Source organism: Bicyclus anynana, chromosome 19, assembly GCF_947172395.1.
Source record: "Bicyclus anynana chromosome 19, ilBicAnyn1.1, whole genome shotgun sequence".
In the NCBI taxonomy this organism is placed as follows: Eukaryota; Metazoa; Arthropoda; class Insecta; order Lepidoptera; family Nymphalidae; genus Bicyclus; species Bicyclus anynana.
In genome coordinates, this window is record NC_069101.1 from 4638694 (window position 1) to 4662103 (window position 23410).

At 35.0% G+C, this 23410-nt stretch overlaps 1 protein-coding gene and 1 long non-coding RNA gene across 2 annotated transcripts in view; one reads left to right on the plus strand and one right to left on the minus strand.

Annotated features, from left to right (window-relative positions):
- Nucleotides 1–3087: 3087 nt before the first annotated feature.
- Nucleotides 3088–23410, minus strand: part of LOC128199147 (uncharacterized) — a 101857-nt gene continuing 81534 nt past the window's right edge. The window contains exon 2 of the long non-coding RNA XR_008251826.1: nucleotides 3088–4582. This is a non-coding gene — a long non-coding RNA (uncharacterized LOC128199147). The remainder of the gene's footprint in view (nucleotides 4583–23410) is intronic.
- LOC112045263 (enhancer of split malpha protein-like) lies at nucleotides 6953–7809 on the plus strand. Its single transcript, XM_024081377.2, has one exon. The coding sequence runs from the start codon at nucleotides 7013–7015 to the stop codon at nucleotides 7481–7483; it is 471 nt and encodes a 156-aa protein (XP_023937145.2). The 5' UTR covers nucleotides 6953–7012; the 3' UTR covers nucleotides 7484–7809.

Genomic DNA, 23410 nt, shown 5'->3' on the forward strand with positions numbered 1-23410 from the left:
CAAAACAGTATTTTAAGTTATTTAATAGTACACTTAGCGCCGTTAGAAGAAATTTGGAATTTCAGACCATTGATTAATTTTTATTATATACTCAGTACCTATCGGCATCACTTTGGTAATACTTACATAATCACAAAACAGTATTTTAAGTTCTCTAGTACACTTAGCGCCGTTAGGTTCAATGAAGCAATTGACACTGTAGAGCTTCTATTGAAACGGATTACATAACAATATTACATTCAGTATATCCAGGCCATACGAATTAAAACAACGCGTGCTAACAACAGAACAAATTGGTTGTTGTCTATTAGTTTCAATTACACGACGCATCGCATGCGGCACGCGGTGACACGCGACAGAACCGGTTATTAGGTTCATTGTATGACTCCACGTGTTAAGTGCATCGCATCTATGGGCCGCTAACTATGGGCCTTACTAGATGACTCAAAGTCACACAGCGGGTGATGGTCGTCATCAACCCATAATCGGCTCACTGCTGAGCTCGAGTCTCCTCTCAGAATGAGAGGGGTTAGGCCAATAGTCCACCACGCTGGCCCAATGCGGATTGGCAGACTTCACACACGCAGAGAATTAAGATAATATAATTATATATATATATTCTAAGCCCAACTTAACCAAGGCGCTTAAAAATTCCAATCTACAGATACTCAAGTGAACTAATTAAACTTTATGACTCGAAACAAATTCGTATCGAATCGATTATCGTGATTCCGAATCGGTAATCAACAAAGCTCCTTCTGAAATCCAAAATGTAATAGAAGCTCAAAAGTAATCAAGCCGGTCTCATACTAAATCCATTAAAATATTCTAAGAGCGCGTATGTAGCTACTATTCCGAGTCATGACTATAATCTCAAAGTCGATCCTATCTTAGAAAAAGCTGTTTGATTTTTATTAGGCCGCCCAAACGGAGCGCGCCGAATCCTTAATTAAAATCGTAATAACCCTCTTTTGTAGGGTTCCTTGGATGTTATTCAGTTTTTAGTTGAGTTTGAGTAGAAACCATTGTTTTTTATTTAATTACAATTTAGTCCTGGACTGTAATGTCACCTGATCTTTTGACGACGCTGTGTAAAACTCTAAACTTGAAAGATCTAAAAGGTTCTTTTTTATTCAAATCATACTTTTAACGGTTTTTACCCCACGTCCTACGGAACGCTAAAGGTTTGGTATTCGTTCACAGGCAGAATTTGATGACCAGACCTCCTTATTCTCCGTCCTTATATACGACGGGATTTGGAGCTTCGACCACGCTGTTACAATGCGGAATCACTGGTGTATGTATGTATCTATTAGGACAATACATTCGTATCTATTAACTTCACAGAAGTATTAATAGATAAGCAATAGAAATGGCATTCTCTCCCAGACAACTGAACTTAACAACTTCCCAATTCTGGCTGCCATTTTCACAGAGAATTTCTTATAAGAAAAACTCAATAATTCATAAACACAGGTATTTAACTCAGAAGACACAATCCATTGAACCTACGAAGCAGTTTATTGCAATACATTTAGCCACTCATCAAGTAATAATTTTTATTATTCGACCCTATTAGGTCAAAAGTGGTCAAATACACATACATAGTCAGTCCTAGTGATGTCATGTCATGCTTTGGTAAGACGAAAGCAACCTTACTGAAACTTTTGATAGAGTTCACAGGTAAAGTCGAATTAATCACACTCTTGTTCACCTCCACTTGACTTGTGCACCTCTAAAGAACAATATTGAATAAAATGGATACTAGCAGAGCCCAGCAGTTTGAACCACGTAGTTTCCTGTAGAAATAAGGGTATAAAATACAGCCCCGTAGAAATAAGGGTATAAAATATAGCCTATAGCATCGGGGATAGTGCAGCTTCCCTGTCACTGTTTCACGGTTTTTATCAAATGGGTTCAGTTAAGTTTTGGTGCCTATTCAATGTAAACAAACAAACAATTAAATCTTTCCTCTGTGCAATACTAGTATGTATGTATGAAAACTTTAAAATGCAGCAAATCAATCAAAATTATGACTTTATGTGATTCCTACAATTTTCCCGCCAAAACCCTTGCAACATTTATATGAGTAATATATATATATATATGACGGAACCCTTTCAAACTGATCGACACCCACATAACTAACCCACTGAACTTTTATTACACTTATTTTATTACCCCCCTGAACTCATTTCTGGTTTTCTGAGGTATTCCAAATAAAATAGAAGCTTAACGAGAGAGGAGGTTGGGGTGATCATCAACTCCCTCGCCTCCCCTTCATTTAATGACACAAGTCATTAACTTTGACGTGATTATAGTTGAAGTGAGTCTGTGAAGTACGAGTATACTCATTTGAGAATACCACACCTACTTTGGTCGTGATATTATAAAAAGGTGTAGAGTTAGTCGCATAATAATAACAGAAATATCAAGTTTTGTCGCATTGTGCTCGTTTTTCTGTGGTAATACTCGCCTCAATTGTGCTATCCGGTAAAGTGTTCGTACTCGACACTAAGGGGTCGTGGGTTCGAGCCCTAGGTCGGACTATCAAAGTATAACATACAAGGCCTTAGTATGAAGGAACCGCATTGGAGGAACGTCATGTATCTTATTTCTAAAACCCCTTCCTCTGTAGGAAAAGGACGCCTAATAATAATAATTAGCTTTAATGGCCTACTATACCTAATAGTAGGCCATTAAAATAATGATGATAATGAAGTAATACGTTAAGTTAATTAATTCGTGAGAGATCTACCTACTGTCTAATCTTTTTGATTAGTGGGAGACCTAGGCCGTGGCTAGTTACCACCATAATGGCAATGACGTGCCAAGCAATTTAGCTTTCCAGTACGATGTCGGGTAGAAACCGAAATAGATCTCCATTTCATCCTACGCCTAAAAGTTACCGGCTTCCATCTTACTTTGCATTTTCGCTTACCATCAGGTGAGATTGTAGTCAAGGGCTTACTTGTAAAGCATAAAAAGAAAATCAGAAATAGGTAATTCTTGCGTTAAGTCTCTCTTCTAAATTATATACAAATATAATATCATTTGTATGTTCTTATAAGTACGAAAAAAAGGCAATTCCATATAAAATTTTTTATTTGTATAAAATAAGTATAAGATTACAATACAAATACGCATTAATAATTCACGATCTAATCACATCTATACAAATGCAAAATGATCTGACCTTTTTTTGTACTAAATCGAAATAAGTTTACCTGCGATTCGGTTAATTGTTCAACAACCCCTGAAATTCACCGCCCCCATATTCTCTGACCTTCAACCAAGTTATTTTGCGCTTACAATTACACACCACACATAAAATGGACTATAAATCAATAGACATAAAGTTCATAATAAAAATGTACAGTTTACGCATGAGTATGTTTAATTTGGTTCAACCTTCAGAGTGTGGGTGACGTAACAAGTGTAGAAGGCAAAAAATAAACGATTAGGGGTGATTTATATACGCCTTTTATTTTCCACCCTCGGTTTTCATTAAATTTCGTAACTGAAATTCCCACACTAGAAACACAATAAGGTAGACTTAATAATAATACGAACAAACCCTAACTTTTTTTATTATCAGTTTTTTTTTCAAAATCTATAACACAATTCAATTGGTTCGAAACATAAATTTACTTAAGATTTGATTAATTTTCCGAAAATCAACTAGTATTTTTTATTATTAACATTAGATTTTAATAATTTAAAAATATTCAACATGATAAACTAACATAAAATAAACAAAATATAAATAGCCAATTTTGTTCTAAAAATCTACTCGTAAGGCACTAAAAAAGAAACATCCTTATGTATTTACATTTTAAATTTACCTACCTAGTTTTTTAGTTTTCTAAAAGTGTTGTAATAATTTAAATTAATCACTGCATCATGCAAGTGAAAATGAATTGTAAAACAAGTATGTTAATTTTTTCAAAGTTAATAATATTTTTTTAAAACAAACTTATTTTACAAAATAAACTATAAAAATTAACAAATCTATTATCATAAAATTGGAAATTCAGACCCCAGACATAACAAATCCATATAAATATAAACAAACATTTAGTAACGTTGCTTAAAACTTCTAAAGAACCAAAACTACAACAAAGATTAAGTGCCGATTTCACTATCACAATAATAAGAAGCACTAATTGTCTAATTAAAATTATATACTAATTATAATTCATAACTGAGTTAGTAACCCATATTAAAATCATATAAGAACAAAAAATTAGGAGCCCAAATATAAATCTCATCACAAAAATCACAGATAATAACACCCTGTTCCCCTCTGCCTTGACAAGTGCATTCACAAACAATTCGTATAATAGAGGGGGGGCACCCTTCTCACCCTCGATCCCAAGCAATCCAACGCTCACTTGTCACGCCATGGGATATTCACTTTTTTCACCGAGATATCACTTTTTCACTAAGCATTTCACTTTTTAAATATGACGCAAAGTGCATCTTCCTTGAAATTTATTCTTCCCATTGTTGTTCCTTATGGCTGGGCGCGGTTTTTGCATTTTCTGACGTGGGAAACGGGCACCGCGCAGAATTATACGATCTGTGGGTTAGAAAAAAGTCACATCATTTATCATACTTTAATGCTAAAACATAAAACCTTTTCTTTATGGAGACGCAAATTTAACCTGACTGATATTAAAAACCTTCTATAAACCAGCATTAGTTTAAACTTGAGGTCTGTATATTCTTACTAGCAGGCGCCGACTACTTCGTCCGCCATTAGACCTCCTTAATCCGGACCTCTCGCAAAATCATTAGTGGACCTCTACTACCTATGAACCACCTCTCAGTCAAGCAGTTTTTGAGATATCGTGATGAATGACCTTTCGCATTTATATATTAAGAATCATTGTTATACAATTACTTTGATACCATAATTAATGACTTCGTTCATTGCTTTAGTTGTATCACATATTTCAATGAACGTTTTTATCAAAATTATCAACAAAGAATCATAATGGATATGATAGAATCAATTAGTAGATATTTATAGTAAAACTGAAGTCAGACAAAAAGTATTAGCACTTTTAACCTCATTTCGTCTTATTGGATTGGTATTGTTTTGCTGATTCGTAATCTTTACTGCAGTCATACTATACTTCAAGGTTAAGTTAAGCAAATCGAAGTGTCTCTGCAGGAAAAAAACACTGATCAAGATGGTTTTACATTGCACTCTAACTTCTTAAAAAGAAAGCATTTTAATTTCTTTTAAAAGCACGCTAATTACCAACCAAATCATCAAACGCCATAATTGCCACGATTACCAAAAAACCAAACCTCGACCCCAACACAATCGCTGCTAATAATCCCAAAATGCCTCTAATAGACATTTAATTACAGCCCCGAGTTCCACTGACCCCTTTTACACTTGTTTACATCTTCATCCCCCACCCCGACGCGCTGAGCCATCTAAATGGAATGTTTAATTCCAATATACTTACGATTTATTATAACAAAGCTGAACGGGATCGATCGACCGCTTGCCATCTGTCGTCGTTCCGAATCGCATCAAAAAAAGCTCAATGTGCGAGCAACCCTGGGAACCTAGGAGCGCAGAGCCTTCCCACGCACAACCCCTCAATTTTCAATAACCAAATTAGCGTTTGCGTTACCCTATTTCGGATATGAAGGAGTCGTGAATCTATTCATCGATAAAAAATGTTTTACATCCCGCTCGTATGATAGGGATTCATATATTTTCATCCCCCTCGAATGCACGTGTTCAAAGATCGTATATTTAAACTCGGTTATCTGTGTGTGAGTGAGGCGCGATCTGAGCACCTGTCTGCGCTCGCGCATCCCATTGGCCGACGAGTATCACCGCTACACTGATTTCTTTTTAAACTTTGATTTTTTTGTAATACATCTTCGGCGTACATGGAAAAAATCTCTACATGTTTGGACCGGTACGCTCGAATATTCGGTGCGTAGGTGGCATCCTATGTCTAATGTATCTTTTTGTAAACAAAATGCTAATGAAGTCCGATTCGAATGTTTTAAATTCCACATTAAAGGGTGAGGGGTAAAAAAATACTGATAGCGTACCGACACAATCAAAACCTACATAACTTTTTTTAGCCATATTTAAGCATTCTTAAAAGTAAATTAGAAATCATCAATAGAACCACCTTACCTATCGAGTCAGGTGTTACTGTAGTCACCCCAACGTTTCGCAGGTCGAAGGGTAAGTCACCCCTGACTTCGTGACCCCTGTCCTCACGCCGCCCAATGAATACAATATCTTCAATTAGCGGAGGGCGCGTGAGTCGCACGTGGTCGCTGCAAGAGGCTATTTAGTGATGGGGTCATAGAAATTGATTGGTCATAATATCTAAAAAAAATAATATCTAAATAAATAAATAAATAAATAAATAAATAAATCTATATAATTATGGACATGTGGAAATTGCATTATAAAATGTCATAAATATCATGCAAAAATATTTAGCAAAGTTTGTATATTATACAAATAGAATTCAATAATTGCATATCCATTAAAATATTTTATTTTCTGAAAGTAAGCAAATAATATTTATCTGAATGTGTACTAGTTATTAAATAATAAATATAATTTAAAAAAGAAAATAATTAATATTATAATGCTTTTGAATCAGATTCCTATTTGATCTAAAACAATAAGTCATAAATGACCTACATCATAATCGTAGATACTACTACGGCGTAGACCTTAACTTCTAACACTGTAATTAGACTTCACAATAGAAGGGTTACATCTCTACACACACTTGTTGCCGCAAAATCTCACCGCATCAAGTAAAGCTTTTATGAAAATATGAAGCGAATCAAAAAAACCACAACACCCACACATGGAGAGGGGAGCTTTTCACGCATGCGCGGCCTTTTGTGCCGGGGGCGGCCGGCCGGGTATATATACCGGCGCGACACGATCAGCCCTACATTCCCGCTCGTACTCTCACAAGCAACACACGCTCTCTACATATCTTCCAAAATGTCTTACTACGCGAACAACGAATACATAATCGCGACTGACAACTCGATCAACGAGAACAGATACAACAGTGAAAAGATGAAAAGCAGCGGCTTCAAGGCGTTACTGAAGCCGATCATGAAAATGATTAAGAAAACAACGAAGCGCGTTCCCGCCAAAACGGTCGACACGTGCTACGAGGAAGACCAGAACGCTTGTAACGAAGCTTTGGAGAAGAAGATCTACAGCGAGATGGACGCGTGCCAATCTGCCGCGTTCCTCGTGCCAAACCACGACGACTCTTACGACTTGGTGCCGATTTCTCGCGAAGACTTCTACATCCCAGTACATTTCGCACGCACAGACGCCGGCACCTTCTTCTGGACCACAGTCTCCAAGACAGAGGCGGACTTCGCGACCGCTCACTGCTATACCGAGTGCCAAACCGCCGAGCAGCAATACCCACTCCACGATCGCTGGGTCCAAGCCTAAATGAAAATAACGATACAACAATCAGTGTCTTCCGTGAAACCAGTGCCATGGTTTCGGCAACCGTCTGTGATGTTAGCTTTAAATTATTCTATGGTGCCATAAGTTAGGGTTAGGTGATCGTGATAGCTCCAGGAAAAGCTTTAACTGTACTTTTTCACTTGGTGTTTGTGATATTTTGATATTGTATAAATTTAGATGTAGCCGATCTCGTCGAGGTCACACTTCCAAGCTTTAATTGTTTTAGGGATAGTAATTTATATATTTTACATGTTGTAAATGAGTCGATGACTTGAAAACGTTGAAAATAAAACAAGAAATGAAAATTATTTACTATCTTTCCTTTGAAACAACCCCTTAGTATTAATTAATAGTTAAAATACAACTAATAACAATACCAAACTTAATTGATTCGTTAAAGAATCATTCGAAACGATTGACAAATAAATAGTAGAGTTAAACCGCCTACTGACTTTGGAATCTGTAGTCAAAAGTTGTCTGACCGGATATTAAGAAAAGGCGATGGCGCGAGCCAACATACGTAGATGTATAACATTAATACGCAACAATACAGCCAATGAACTGGGTTCTAAGAGGTAGTACATATTGGTCAATGTTGGCGCCAAGATTTCGTCCAACGTGGTGTCCAACTAGGGTATAAGCGGTAGTAGCTATTGGTCAATGTTGGTGCCAATGTTTGGTCCAACGTGGCCGGGCCATTCTCGGCGGACAACATTTCTTGCGGCCGCGCACGTGCAAGGCCCGAGGCGGCCCGCTACTGGGTTTTTAATAGGCGCTGTTTGGGATGCTTTTCTTTTTGTTCCTCAGCTTAATGGCCGATTTGGGAGATTAACGTGAGCCAGCAGTCCGGTTGATATGCGATTGACTGAATGTACGTAAATAATATATACCTTGGGTATCGTTTATTAGTATTACTTTTGGTAGGTAATGTTAATAACATTTTTTGCGTTAAATGGTAAATAATCTAAATAATAATTATCTAAGTATATAAAACAGTGAAATCAATACTCGTGAATATGCAGTCACTTATAAACAATATTAACAACTTTAAAACTTGACTATTAGGATAAAATCAATAAATTGTAACTAATCATGATTTATCCTAATATAATAGCTATTGAAATATAAGATAAATTAAAATCTATTGAGTACATGCAAATGAAAAAACACACCAATCTACCTACCTACAAGATAAAAAAATTACATGTCATTAAATGTCATAGCCAAAAATAAGTACCATAGCACCATGCAAAATGTCCATCTATACTCGTATACTAAGCACTAAGATTTTCAAAATAAAATGCTATAAAAGTTATAAAAGGGATAACCATTTTTGTAGGAAAACGGATTTTTCTTAAGAAATAAACGCGAGCAAAGTTCGTGGATACCAAACAGATTTATATACCTTTAGTAAACTCAACTAAAAAAAACGAATAAAATTGTGTGATTCCATCCAAAGCTTTCTTAGTTTGCTAAATTAAATTTAACAAAACAGACCAACACAATGCAAATACACAGGACGTAAAAAGCAACTAAAACACGTAACGACAAGTTCAAACTTGTTGCGAAATTCACATCAAGGCGACAAAAACTTGCTTTCAACTTTACAAAAAAATTAAAAAAAAAACTTTGCTAAAAAAGTTTCCATTAAAAATATAATACTACCTAATAAGCAACAGCACCAAGACTACATAATTATAAATATTAAGTAGATCTTCCCCCAATTTTCCAAATTATAAACTGAAAATTTTCAAAAGTTGCAGTTCAAAGCAACATGCTTGCAACAGTCACAACAGCGAAAACATGCAAAGAAAGTATACTACGTAAAAAGCAACCCCGACGCGTCTGAACAAGTTCCAACCTGTTACAAAGTTCAGCTCAAGTAGGTATAAACTTGCTTTCAACTTTTATGCACAAAAAAAAAAGAATAAAGCTTTGCACAACAGCATAATGTGAACAAGCAATTGATTCTACTGTAATTTAGTGAAGGCGACAATAAGCATCACCATTTTATTGTACTACGCACGTGCATATTCAATAGCTTTTTAGTTATTCACGACTTTGTAAATGAAACTTCATTCAAAAGTTTACTTTACAAATCAGAAACAGAACTTAAATACTGTGGTAGGTAGACTTGAAATAAATTTGAAGCATAAGTAGGTGTTAGCTAATAAGTACATATTTATGGTTTGCAGAAAATTACTAGAGCATGTAAAATTAGTTTTAGCTTCATCCCATCCCGTAACATTCGAAAACTTTTAAATATTTACTTAGAACTTTACATTATTCTAACATAGGAGGCTACTTGAAGATTTCTAAAGAAATTCTTGGTTGACTACATGTTGACTACGTTGTCGATCTTCCTAAATACCTAACACAAAAATGCATGCAAAAGTTCTGACTAACCATCACAAAATTATTCCTAATTAAGTATATTGCAAGACAAATACAAAAGAAGCTGACATTGAAAATAAGAAACAAAAGAATATCGTTAAATTAACGTAACGCTTAAAGATTAACACAATACAAACTTAGTGATACTATAGTACGAGTATGTTACATATTTACAAATACACATTGGTAAATATAGCCAAACCACTAATAAAACACATGCATAATCAAAATATGCAAAACAAAACCATTGCTAATACTCAGCTGAGGACTACGCACTCGTAAAACTGTGGGAACCTAAAAAGAACCCAAAATTGACACGTCAATTTGCATACGAACTGTTGCCACAGCTTTTACTAAAGTCGTTATGTTGATTGGTATCGCAAAACCTGATATGCTAAACGCTCGCTATTGATTAAAAGTCGCTAAGTAATACCGCTAGGCGTACAGTTGTCATAATCAGCGACGTACGTAGGTAGATTGGGCGTAGGGTTGACACCTCGGCTACACGCATGGTCAGCATGGCCACGTGTCTGACAGCGTAAACATTTGAAACATTTAATACATTAATTTAAGATATCATTGCTTGAAACTTGCCTGTGAACAATTCCCTTGTGAATGTAGATAAAAAGTAGCTAGGTAGCCCTTACTCCAACTATTACCTACCAAAACCCTATAAGAACATTTAATTATTTGAGTAAAGATTATATCCGTTTAAAATAGAAATTATATTTGATACATACCATATGTAGAATAACATTATAATGACAACTGATAAAATACCGGGAAATGCTGGGAAATGTTTAGTATCTCTCCCAATAAGAATTTATTTACGGGTATGAGCTACAGGTTTTCTAGTCAACCCATATAATGAATACATTAAACAAAACACCCGTATTGCATTGTCTCGTTTCTGAAACCAAAGGGTTTGTGCAAATTAAACGGGAAGCCTGACTGCGGGCAAATGTTTCTTACACAAATGTGTAGAAAAAAGTTCTATCGTGGCAGCCCTAATCAGGTCCGGTATAATAATACCATACACGGCGCTCTGGTCGTGAGAAATTTCGGCAGATGTACAATTCTCGACGATACGACGGAGAGCTCGTATCTTTTTTTTTTATTTTCTTAATAATAAAGTCCAACGCTATGGGTCTGAGTCATCGGTATTGTTACCTCATGCACGTGTTTATCGGACGTTCGGGTTAGAAAGGATTTTTTGCAACCCCTTATTCTGAATTCCGCAACTCTTGCGAAATTTGGGTTAAACTTGAAAATATTTTTTTGCAGTAAACTAATTTCGGATTCGGCGCGTTTCGTACACGTGCATTGCAATTGTTGAGTCGGAATGTTTGAAATTAAAAAAAAGAGGGCTTAATCTTAGCGGGCAAGAGGTTTTACATTTTCCTTTTTACTTTCAGTGTACCTATAAAATTGTTACTGTACCATAATGACTAACATTGACAGGTGTTATTGCTAATTCCTAATGATTATTTTTCGCGCATATCTAATTCGTGTTATGCAATGATCGAACAATTTATATTATATGCTGTGCTAGATAACGACTTAGCTTTTACTTTGATTTTTTTAAAGATTGCAATCACGACTAATGGTTAGTATGCAGCCTATGGTGAAAAGCGCGCCTTCAAGATGCCTATTCACTCTTTACTTAAGAATTCCAATACTGCACTAGGAAATTTAATATTGATGAACTAACTCACACCTAAGGATTATCTGGTATATCTAATAGAATGAAACGAATATTTTAAATAATTTCAAGAAACTGCTTCTCTTCAATGGTTGAAAAATTTTGCTAAGTTACAATATATGTAAACATTACAAAATAATATACAATAAACACTTACCATGTACCTATCTTATATAATGCAGAAAGATAGTCGGGTGCCTATCAGAAAGTACTCTATAAAATAATTATAATGTTGTCGGCACTCGGCATAAAGAATTACAACAAAAAGAATGTACCGACACTGGCGTACTAATTAGTTTTCGATTACAACAAACTGTTGTAATACTGCCGAATGCCGATACAAATAAACGCAATAAGATTTCATCCATACTGGTTTATAGTGCCCCACGGTTTTGCCCGCGTAGTTCCCGTTCCCGTGGGACATCGGGGATAAAATAAAGCCTATGACACTCGCCATTAACGTGGTTTTTAGTGATAAAATAGTTTTCAAATATAATCGTCGTCATCAACCCATATTCGGCTCACTGCTGAGCTCGAGTCTCCTCTCAGAATGAGAGGGGTAAGGCCAATAGTCCACCACGCTGGCCCAATGCGGATTGGCAGACGTCACACACGCAGAGAATTAAGATAATTCTCTGGTATGCAGATTTCCTCACGATGTTTTTCTTCACCGATTGAGACACGTGATATTTAATTTCTTAAAATGCTCACAACTGAAAAGTTGGAGATCCCCGGACCGGATTCGAACCCACACCCTCCGGAATCGGAGGCAGAGGTCATATCTACTAGGCTATGACGGCTCTCAAATATAATAGTTTTCAAATACAATTAATACTTGTAAAAATAACATGGAACAAAAAAGGTCTTAACGTCTCGATTTCGCTGAAGCTATACTCGTTGAGCGAAGAATCCTAACAATGAGATATTTGTTATTGTCATGCTGGTTATTTTAATTAAATTGATGTTTTGTCAATAAAATTAAATTAATAAAACATAGAAATCTATTTTAAAATTCCGTCTAACCGCGTTCATGGAACAACGTAAAAAGTAGTATAGACCTAGGATATTATACTTTCAAAACACCACCATTTACAGACACATAAAATGTCTGTGCGTCTGTATTATGAAAAATATGATTATAATTTGCAAATTAATCAAAGGAACAAAAAACAGATATTGTCACTACATAGATATGTTAGTATTAAGGTCTGAATAACTGAATTATTTAATTTGAAATTGCATCATTTCAGGAATACAATGCAAATTAATTCGTAACCAGCAGATGTTGCAGTCTTGGTATTTTTTTTACATTACATTAAGCCCAATTTTAATTTCAATTAAATATTATTTCCTTGGTACGGATAATGAAATATACATAATTTTCTCAACAATTACTTGCTTAAAGAAATATTTACCGTTGTTCGTAATATCGTTTAAACATAAAAAGTTAAAAACATGATTTGAATAATTTCATTTAATTTGCATGGTTTGGGAAAGAGAAAGCCTTGCAAAAATATGCTACCGGTCTTGAGATCTTTATGAATTAATCGTCACTTCTGACAGTTAAAACTGTGTAAAAACTCAATTATAAATTGAGTTTTCGGCATTTTACACCAGACTTACTTACCACAGTGAAAATCTTTTTTATTTTTACTAACTTGGGTAGCACCGAACTGTAAGTAGACAAGTGAAGTCACTTTAAATTAATGTATACTACCTAATAATTAATTGTTATTTTATTAGTTTATGTCACATTTTTCAGTTCTCAGAAGATAGCAATGAAATAAACTGTGTAGGTTTAATTTGTTTTTGTCTTTAACGACAATAATTATTATTATTTTCATTACACATTATGATTTCATTGTTTGATGACATCGAATTCCATGCTACGTCAATATACAATGTACATTTGTCAATATCTGTTGGTAGCTGAAACAACTGCTTCTTCGCTAAATGATCTCATCGTGTTTGCCCAGATGATAACGGCGAATGTCACGCGTCATAATATGAACTCTGAATGTAGTAACACAATGCGAAACCTTCGGGTATTCATGGATTTAGGTAATCAACAATCAAAGGAATACAATCTAGATGAACAATGCAGTATTAGCGTATAGCTTCCCAAGCTTTTATCCCTTGTAACAAATGAGAAGTAAGTAGTATATTACTCACTACTTACAAAAATATATAAAAGCATTTAATGTAACTTTAATTTTCCTGTTTACTGATTAGATTATCAAGATCAAACGCAAGAAGAAATAATAATCATTGCTTAAAGTTGATCATACATGGGGTCATATCATTTACTTTTTAGAATAGACATTCTACCGTGCAGTTTTTCTAATTACAAATAATCTTTTTCTTCTAAAGTTGTCTTACTATACCTTACCTCTAATAATTAATGTCTGTCCTTCACTTCAGTCCGAGAGGTATGCTTACATAAAATAAAGTTTAAAATTATATTGATAAAATTATATTATTCTGCAAAAATTATGATTAAATTGCTATTGATTGACTGCTGCAGGGCATTAAAACTTACATTTACTTTAGTTTGGGTCGTGATTTTCCAATTGGATTTAAGGGCCCTGTTGCCTCTTTTAATAAATAAAACTATTTTATATAAGTATAGATGTACAAAAAGAACAGAAAATACAAAATCCATTCAGGTTTTGGTATTTTCGCTATATTTGGTCAACTGTTTCGCTTTGCAAGTAAATGATATCATTCATGTTTGCTCAGTTGATTGTACTGATGGTACGTATTGTGTAGTATCACAATATGATAGTTTTCTAGTTAGTTTCTAGTAGACTGATAGATATGGAGGGACTTTAAACAGACTTTGGAGGGTTAGAAAGATATACCTAATCTATGGTCTAGAAGCCTCATTACTAGAAAATAGTTGTGTTTGTGTGTCTGTCACCTTTTCATGGCTAAACCACTGAACCGATTTGCATGAAATTATATAAGTATATAATTTCATGCAAATCGGTTTTTAATTTTTAATTTTTTAAAACTAACACAACTGAAAAGTTGGAGGGGCATGCCCCGGATCATATTCGAACCCACACCCTCCGGAATCGTAGGCAAAGATCATCTACTGCGCTATCACGGCTTAGAGCTGTATTACCTAATAACAATTCTTTTGTTTTTTTCATGCTATTTATACGTCATAAAATGCATTGCCCTGAGACCCTCAACTTTATAATTGCCTAGATATCAAAACGGCCCTCATATTTGTCGTCGATGTGATTTATGACAATAGATCCAGTTAAAACTGACAACTAACATTGAAAATTTATTAAGGAAAATATTTCAAGCCTATAAAATCCATTATGTAAAATTATGTAACAATTTTATATGAATCAATTTAGTGATTAACTGAACATAAAATTATTTAAATTTTCTTATTAGGCGATGAAAATTTAATGATAAGTACCTTATTATTCAGTATTTAAATTCCTGTATATTTAAATATTAATATTATGATTATTATTTTACTTTTATATATGATTTGGTAATAAAAATAACTATTGACATACCTATGTTAATGGCTTTTATGTTTGAGTCTATGTCCCTGAGATATTTTAATAACAAAATTCGTTTATTTCAAGTAGGCTTAGCTCTGTTTAAGTATTTGTAGGAATTCTATCATTGGTTTGGTTGGGCTGGTAATAAATTGTTAAAAAGGGGTGTTATTTAGTCGACTATTTGTTTTCATCAAATTAGTAAATAGGTTTTTTTTGACTGTAAGAAAACCGCACCCTGTTGTTATCTTATGCTTATGCTGTTATAAGGATAGGAGGGTAATGAATGTCTGTAACTTTTAGATTTGACTAGATGTCATGTCATGTAGATGTGTTCTTTCTTTCTTTTTATTTTCTTATACAGCACCGGGGATTATGGTTAAGCGCAAGAGATCTTGTAGAGTCAAGTCCAGGACTAGGCGGAAAACCCTCGTATTTTTAACCGACTTCAAAAAGGAGGAGGTTCTCAATTCGGTCGGTATTTTTTTTTTATGTATGTACACCGATTACTCAAAGACGCCTGGACCGATTTCAAAAATTCTTTTTTTATTTGAAACGCTATAGTCCCCATTTGGTCCCAATGCCATCATGTCAAGATCTGATGATGGAATCCTGGGGAAATTAAGGGGAACTTTCGAAAATTATATGGGTGTCTAGTATGTTCGTAAACTTTTCCATTTAGTACTTTTAAGCACTACAATTTCATGAAGGTTTAAAATCGATCTGATGATGGAGCCATAAAACAGACGAGGGAACTCCTCGGCGATTTACAGCAGTTACCTTGTGTTTGGGCTTGATTAATTTGTATTAATGAGAACTTTCCACATAGATAGGTTGTGACTGTCATTTAGGGGTTTGGTGATGAAGACCAAGGACAATTAAGGGACAGTTTACAGTAACTACCTTGTGTTTGGCCTTGATTAATTCGTATTGCTGAGAACTTTCTACCTAGATGAGTTGTGTCTGTTATTAGAGGTCTGATGATAACGACCAAGGACAATTAAGGGAACCCCTTAACGGTTCACGGTAGCTACCTTGTGCTTGGGCTTGATTAATTTGTACTGCTGAGAATTTTGTACCAAGATGGGTTGAGACAGTCATTAGGGGTCTGATGTATTCGTTTGAGATGAAATTTTACACTAAAAATGAAAAAATAATGAAAATTTTAATAAAAAAAAACAACCGACTTCAAAACCTAAAAACGTACCCACTAAACTAAAAAGCGAAAAATAACATCATAATATGTTCTACCTGCTGATCAGTATGAAAGCGGTGCTTAGCCGGTGTTGTCTTAATTTAAGCCATTTCTGACAGGACCACATGAAACAACACTGTCTGCAAAATCTAAATCTATAAGATATTCTCACATGGCTTGAAATAATACATCACCGGCTTAGCACCGCCTACATACTGATCAGCAGGTAGAACATATTATGATATTATTTTTCGCTTTTTAGTTTAGTGGGTACGTTTTTAGGTTTTGAAGTCGGTTGTTTTTTTTTTATTAAAATTTTTATTAATATTAAATTTACGACTTTACTTATCACCATAACAACATAACCTTACGTTACAAAATTAAGCCAAGTTGATTTTTTTATAATTTGAATTTAGAAGAACAAATTCGGTAGAATTTCTATCTTAGAGCGTTAGTAATCTGTGGAACCTTGTCTTGATTAATAAAATTAAAGTCCTCATCTTCTTTGTTGACTGTGTTGCCAGGCTAATCTAACTAAGTCAAATTAGTCTACTCGTATACTAAAGTGGTATTGTAGGGGATAATCTATGGATTCACTGGATCGATTTTGAGAATTCTTTTATGTCGTATCTAGAGCTTTGCAAATTCGTTAATAACACTCCCGATGCCCCGCGTGCTCGACTTCATACCCGCGCAGTCCTTCCCTCTGCCCCGCGCGCACGACTTCTAACCCGCGCAGTCCTTTTCCCCCGTCACCCGCATATCATGGGGGTGTCATCAACGAACTTGAGCAACATTATCAATGTCGTCAACGTTTCGTTTCGTTAAGTGTGTTACTAACATTAGCCATTTACGTATTATACGTAAAAGGCTAATGTTAATTTTATGGAAATGATTTATTGTTGTTGATGCATTGACGTCATTGTGATTGTGTGAAACAAAAACGTCTGCAAAAACTGAACACGGATGTTGAGAACAGTTTAGATGAAGCTATAGAAAACTATAGGCGATAATATCTCTGACGCACTTCTCTAACTTAGAAACCACAAAAAAAAATATTTTTTTTTTTAATTAAATGAACAAATTCTAATAATGCTATGTTCAGTACTCCATACATGCAAAAATGCACTACCTACCCTAGGATTCATTACATAACTGCTTTGTAAAAGGACCTTTTTGTAACCAAATTGTACTTATAGTGTAAAACCCTAGTTAAACGTCCTGCGCACGCCTCTGTGTACAATTTATATAGCATGGCACAGTTCCATTCTCTCTTTATTACTAAACTAATTATGTCCCGCAGTTGCACTCGTGACATCTATAGGAAATAATCATTTATAAGAGTGTTTGGCTGAACGCGCTAATGTCAGGAACTAATGACTTGATTTCAAAAATTATTTCAGTGTTGTGGAGTCAACACTGAAATAATTATTACTATTAATTGCGGAAAATACCATTAGGCTACATAGGTTAGTACCTAATACATCACGGTATATCATTTGGGTAAACCTCATTTTCCGTCCTTTTTATATCCCAGAATAACAGAACCTAGAGACAAAAGCGTAAGTCCTTATTCACTTGTTTTCTTGGATATATTTCTTAACTCACTTTGATTGGCTATGAAAAACCAAAGCAATTTGAAAAATCAATCACATAAAAACACTTAACTACACAAAACACACACAGAATCACGAACTTTAGCTCCTTAGAGCTAAAATTTTCATTACACTTTCCTACATGGGTATGCACTTCCGGGAACCACTATTTTAAATACACTTCTTAAGCTGATACTTATTTTGGCTAGATTTACTTTCACTAATTAAGTTTTCCTATTTATTTAAACACTCAACTGGTTTTAATAAATCACTTTTAAAGATTTTATTTATCTTTGTCCTGTTCTTGCTACGCGGCATTTCTATTCTATATTTTTGCACAGTTAGATCAATTTAGTTACTTCCTGTTACAGATCACAAAAATAACTGAACTCATAACGGTACTGAGCTCAAAATATATACAAGATTCACCCTCGTTTAATTGCAAAATCGCAGCCTTTCCCACGGGTCCCAAAAATTCTTAAACTTTGACCCGAAGATGCTATTGTTCTGCAAAGAATTGTCTTGTATCACTTCCTGTGTCCCCTTTTAATAACGTTAATGCAACCGTTTGCCGCTAGATGGCGTTGCTTCGTCGTTCTAAATAATATATGCCACCAACTATTTTATAAATGTTTAAATATATACTTACTTTTTAATTAATTAATTATTGAATATTTTTAACATATTATGCGCTCTGGTATCTCATAGAAAATTTTGTCAAAATCAAAATCAAAATCAAAATCAAAAAATCATTTATTTCAAGTAGGCTCAGTTTACAAGCACTTTTGACACGTCAGTTGACTATTTGTAAAGATTCTACCACCGGTTCGGAAGGCAGGTCCTGCTGAGAAGATACCGGCAAGAAACTCAACAGTTGCTCTTTTGAAAAAGTCATACAGTATTATAATTTACAATTGATAACAATTACTGTTTACATTTCTTATAGTTTTACTTCCTGTGTGAAGGTGGAAGCTGATCCAACGGCCTCCAAGCATCTTTATCATTAAGGAACTCATCTACATACTAATATCTTATAGTAAAGTTTGTTGCAATCATAATCATAATCATAGAAAATTACTGAACGGAAATATCTTTTACCACTAGAAAGCCTCCTTTGTGAGTGTCATTATGTTTTTTTAAAAGCCTCAAGGGTGCTCTTAAATTATTCATATCTACTGTTTACCCAACTATCGAATCACCGAACAAACATTTTCACATTTGTGGAATCGAACCCACGAACTCTGATGCAGAGGGCAGGGTCACTACCCACTGAGCCACTCGGCTGTAGAGAATATTGAAATTGGCCGTTAATAAATTCATATCTTACATAACCACATACCAATGACTAGTAAAACTTATTCGTAAACAGCATTGCCAATTCGTGGGGAAAATCCCCCAAATTGCAGGAAAATTAAACTCTAAATTTAAATTTATTTTTGTTACCTCATATTGTATGTCTTAATGGCGAAGTTATGAAGTTTCTTTTTTTATTCTTTACAAGTTAGCCCTTGACTACAATCTCACCTGATGGTAAGTGATGATGCAGTCTAAGATGGAAACGGGCTAACTTGTTAGAAGGAGGATGAAAATCCACACTCCTTTCGGTTTCTACACGACATTGTACCGGAACGCTAAATCGCTTGGCGGTACGTCTTTGCCGGTAGGGTGGTAACTAGCCACGGCCGAAGCCTCCCACCAGCCAAATAGTTCCAGATATTATGTTTTCTTGAAAATCAGTGCAGTAATTTGGTGTTAAAATGAAACTAACGAATTTTCGCGTACTATGGCGATATCTTTCACTATGCTAGGACACACGAAAAACAGAAAAATCCTTGATCTCTACATGTAAGGAATTTGTGGGGAATTGGAAAAATATTTTTGTTTCCAATTTGGGGAATATTAGGTACATGGATTTGTGGGGAATTTAGAAAACAAGCATTGGCAACGCTGTTAGTAGCTACAAATGCCTGCGCGTGCGGCGCACGAGTCGAGTGACGCGTGAAAACAATTAGGCGATTTGCGTCATAGCTACAGGTTTTTTATGCGAAATAATTGTTAATGAACTATAATAAAGGTATATTATCTACTAATAATTATCATGAGATTTATGAGTAGGTACCTAATGTTAATTCCGCATTACCATACAAAATGACGTGTATTCTAATGGGCTGTTGTTGAATATTTTTCTGCAAAACCAAGTAGGTTGTTGGAATGTACATATTTATTGTACACAACATTTATTTATTAGTTTTTGTGTAGTAATTTTTTTATAACTGCTAACTGTCTTGAGTTCAAGACCTAGGTCAGGCTAGAAATGCACGTATTTGGAACCCGGTAATTTTAACTTTAAGTTTTGTACTTTAATTATCACCATTAACATAATATATACTAAGGCTACTAGAAAAAAATGCATTTTGACTTTGAAATAAGTTCTATATTTTATTTATCCTTGGACATTCACAGAAGAAGCAGCAATATATAACGTCACACACGGTGATTAAAACCTTATCAAATACAGAGACCTGAAAACACATCTACTTAATGTATTTATTTTTTACTTTTTTTTCCCATAGGGAAAAGGCAAAGGTATTGCACCATACAGCCACTATTTAATGTTAATTCCACAATAATTGGCACACCTCAAAAAACATTATATGTATTAATTTCATAATAATCGCATTGGATGACGTCACACGCGATAGTAGCGTAGCGCGCGCCCGGTGCGCGAGCCGTGGGAACAGCGACAGTTGCCCGCGCCGTACAAGCACCACCTGCCCGCCTATAAAACACTTCCAAAATACGAATTTCGAACGATTTATTTGACCTTAATTTTTTTGTTTGATTTGGCTCGTTAATTCACTCTGCATTCTTGCGTTTTTGTTTATTGCTTATCTGTTTTGGTTGTTCTAATGTTGTAAAGTATTTATTTATTTAATACACTTTATTTGTACACCACAAAAATAAAAGAAAACAAGCAAAACAGAAACACAAGAAAAAGTAGAATACAAAAGGCGGCCTTATCGCTTAGTAGCGATCTCTTCCAGGCAACCTTAGGCTTAGGAACTTATTAGGACAACTGTAGGTGGTGTGTACGTAATAATATTGTACATATACATACATACAAATAACTACACACTAATACATAAACCATAATACACAAATTATATAATAATTATAAATATCATAAAATAAACTAATATATAAATATATCATTATGTCGTATGATAAATATTCTAATAAAATAAAATATGTAACTAGTGACTAAGATAATATGTCTTAACGGATTTTTTAAACATGTCAAGGGATTTGGATTTCCGAATGTCGACTGGGAGTGCATTCCATAGCTTAATAGCACGAACAACAAATGAACACTTATAAAATTTACTCCTATGGAAAGGCATACACAGAGTAAGAGCACGACATGTTCTTAGCTCTGATTGCACTCCCAGAAATGTGAATTTCTCCTTAAGATAAGGAGGATATTTTGGATTAAAGAGCACACAGTACAGAAGAGAAAGTACATGCAGATCCCGGCGACGGCGAATAGGAAGCCACTTGAGTTTCTGACGAAATTCAGATATATGGTCATATTTGCGAAGGCTAAATATAAACCGAATTGCAACATTTTGAAGTCGCTCAAGTTTATTAAGATAGTCCTCAGTCAAACTGGGATAGCTTGCGTCCGCATAATCGAGAACAGAGAGTAGGAGAGAATTTGCTAACATAACTTTGGTAGGAATTGGAAGAAGAGAACGTAGGCGTCGTAACGAACTCAACGTCGCAAACGTCCTCCTACTCAACTCCTTGATATGCATGCACCACGATAATTCCTTGTCCATAACAACTCCAAGGTTTTTAACCGAATCACAATACGGTATCATGACACCGTTGTAAATAATAGGTGGTACGTCGCCCCAAACAACTCTTGAGATTAGACTAGGACTGCCAATAATAATTGTTTTTGATTTAATAGGGTTAACCTTAAGCCCATACTGTTTGCTCCATACTGAAATTGCATTTAGATCTTTATTAATAGCAGACACAGCAGAGCCAAGGTTCTCAAGAGTTGACGAGCGATATATTTGCACATCATCTGCATACATATGGTAGAGAGAAGTGAAACATTGAGTGATAGAATTAATGAATATGGAAAAGAGTAAAGGAGATAACACGCCACCCTGAGGTACCCCGGCCGAAACATCACACCAAGATGAGAAAGAATCGTGAACGCGAATACGCTGTTTACGGCCATTGAGGTAACTCCGAAACCAGTCAACCACCGATGGAGATATGTTAAGAGAGCATAATAAACCCAACAAAATGTCATAGTCAACAGTGTTAAAAGCATTACTAAAATCTAGCAGAACTAAGACTGTGAGTTGTCTATTATCCATCGCCCAGCGGATATCATCAGTGACTTTTGCTAAAGCTGTGACCGTACTATGACCAGGGCGAAAACCGGATTGAAAGGGACTTAGAATGGAATGCTTGCTAAGAAAAATACTCAACTGTCGGAAAACTAATTTTTCAAGGACTTTTGACAGAAAAGGCAAAATTGAAATAGGTCGAAAGTCTGAGAAGGAATTAGGGGTAATTTTTTTAGGTAATGGAATAATTTGAGCACTCTTCCATGCCTCAGGAAATTTACTGGAGTGGATGGAATAATTTAGGATATGGGTAAGAACTGGGATAACAATATCAATGATGGGAATGATCATATTACGGCTCACGTCATCAGAACCGACAGCATTTGAGACGATCGATAAAATGCTCTTCTTAACATCACATTCAGTGAAAGACTCAAAGAAAAAGGGTAAATGATTAGGAGTTGAAGCAGAAGAAAGAATGTTAAGTGTACGTTCTTTATCAATACTATCAATCGTATCGGAAGTAGCAAAATGTTTATTCAGATGTTCGATATCAATATTGATAGGATTATTAGGGGAAGATTTACCAACTCCAAGAGATTCTAGAAATTTCCAAGTTTTGGCAGAATTGCCATTTTCTACTGATTTAAAAATGTGGCGTCGTTGTGCATCTCTACATAATGTATTACAGCGATTCCGAGCCTTATGATATTTAAGACGATTCGCTTCAGAGTCAGTTGTTTTATATTTATATTTTGCAGAATTCTTTTTGTTCATATAAATTTTTATATCATCAGTAAGCCAAGGAGCAGGTAGGTGTTTCATTTTAATCGGCCTTACCGGAGCATGCACGTCATAGAGCTGAGTTATTAGGGTATTAAATAAGTCTACCTTGCAATCAACTGAATCTGCATCTGCAATAACAGACCAATCCAAATTCGTAGCATCATCACAAAGGCGATTTTTATCAATTCCAGCAAAGTTACGCTGCAGAAGTATTCTCGATTTTGCCTTAGGAGGACGTAATTTATAGGAAAGATAAATCAAATCATGATACGAAAATGCTTCAGCTGGACATTGACCATGCTTGAAGACGAAATCAGGAGAAGACACAATAATAAGGTCAAGAAGA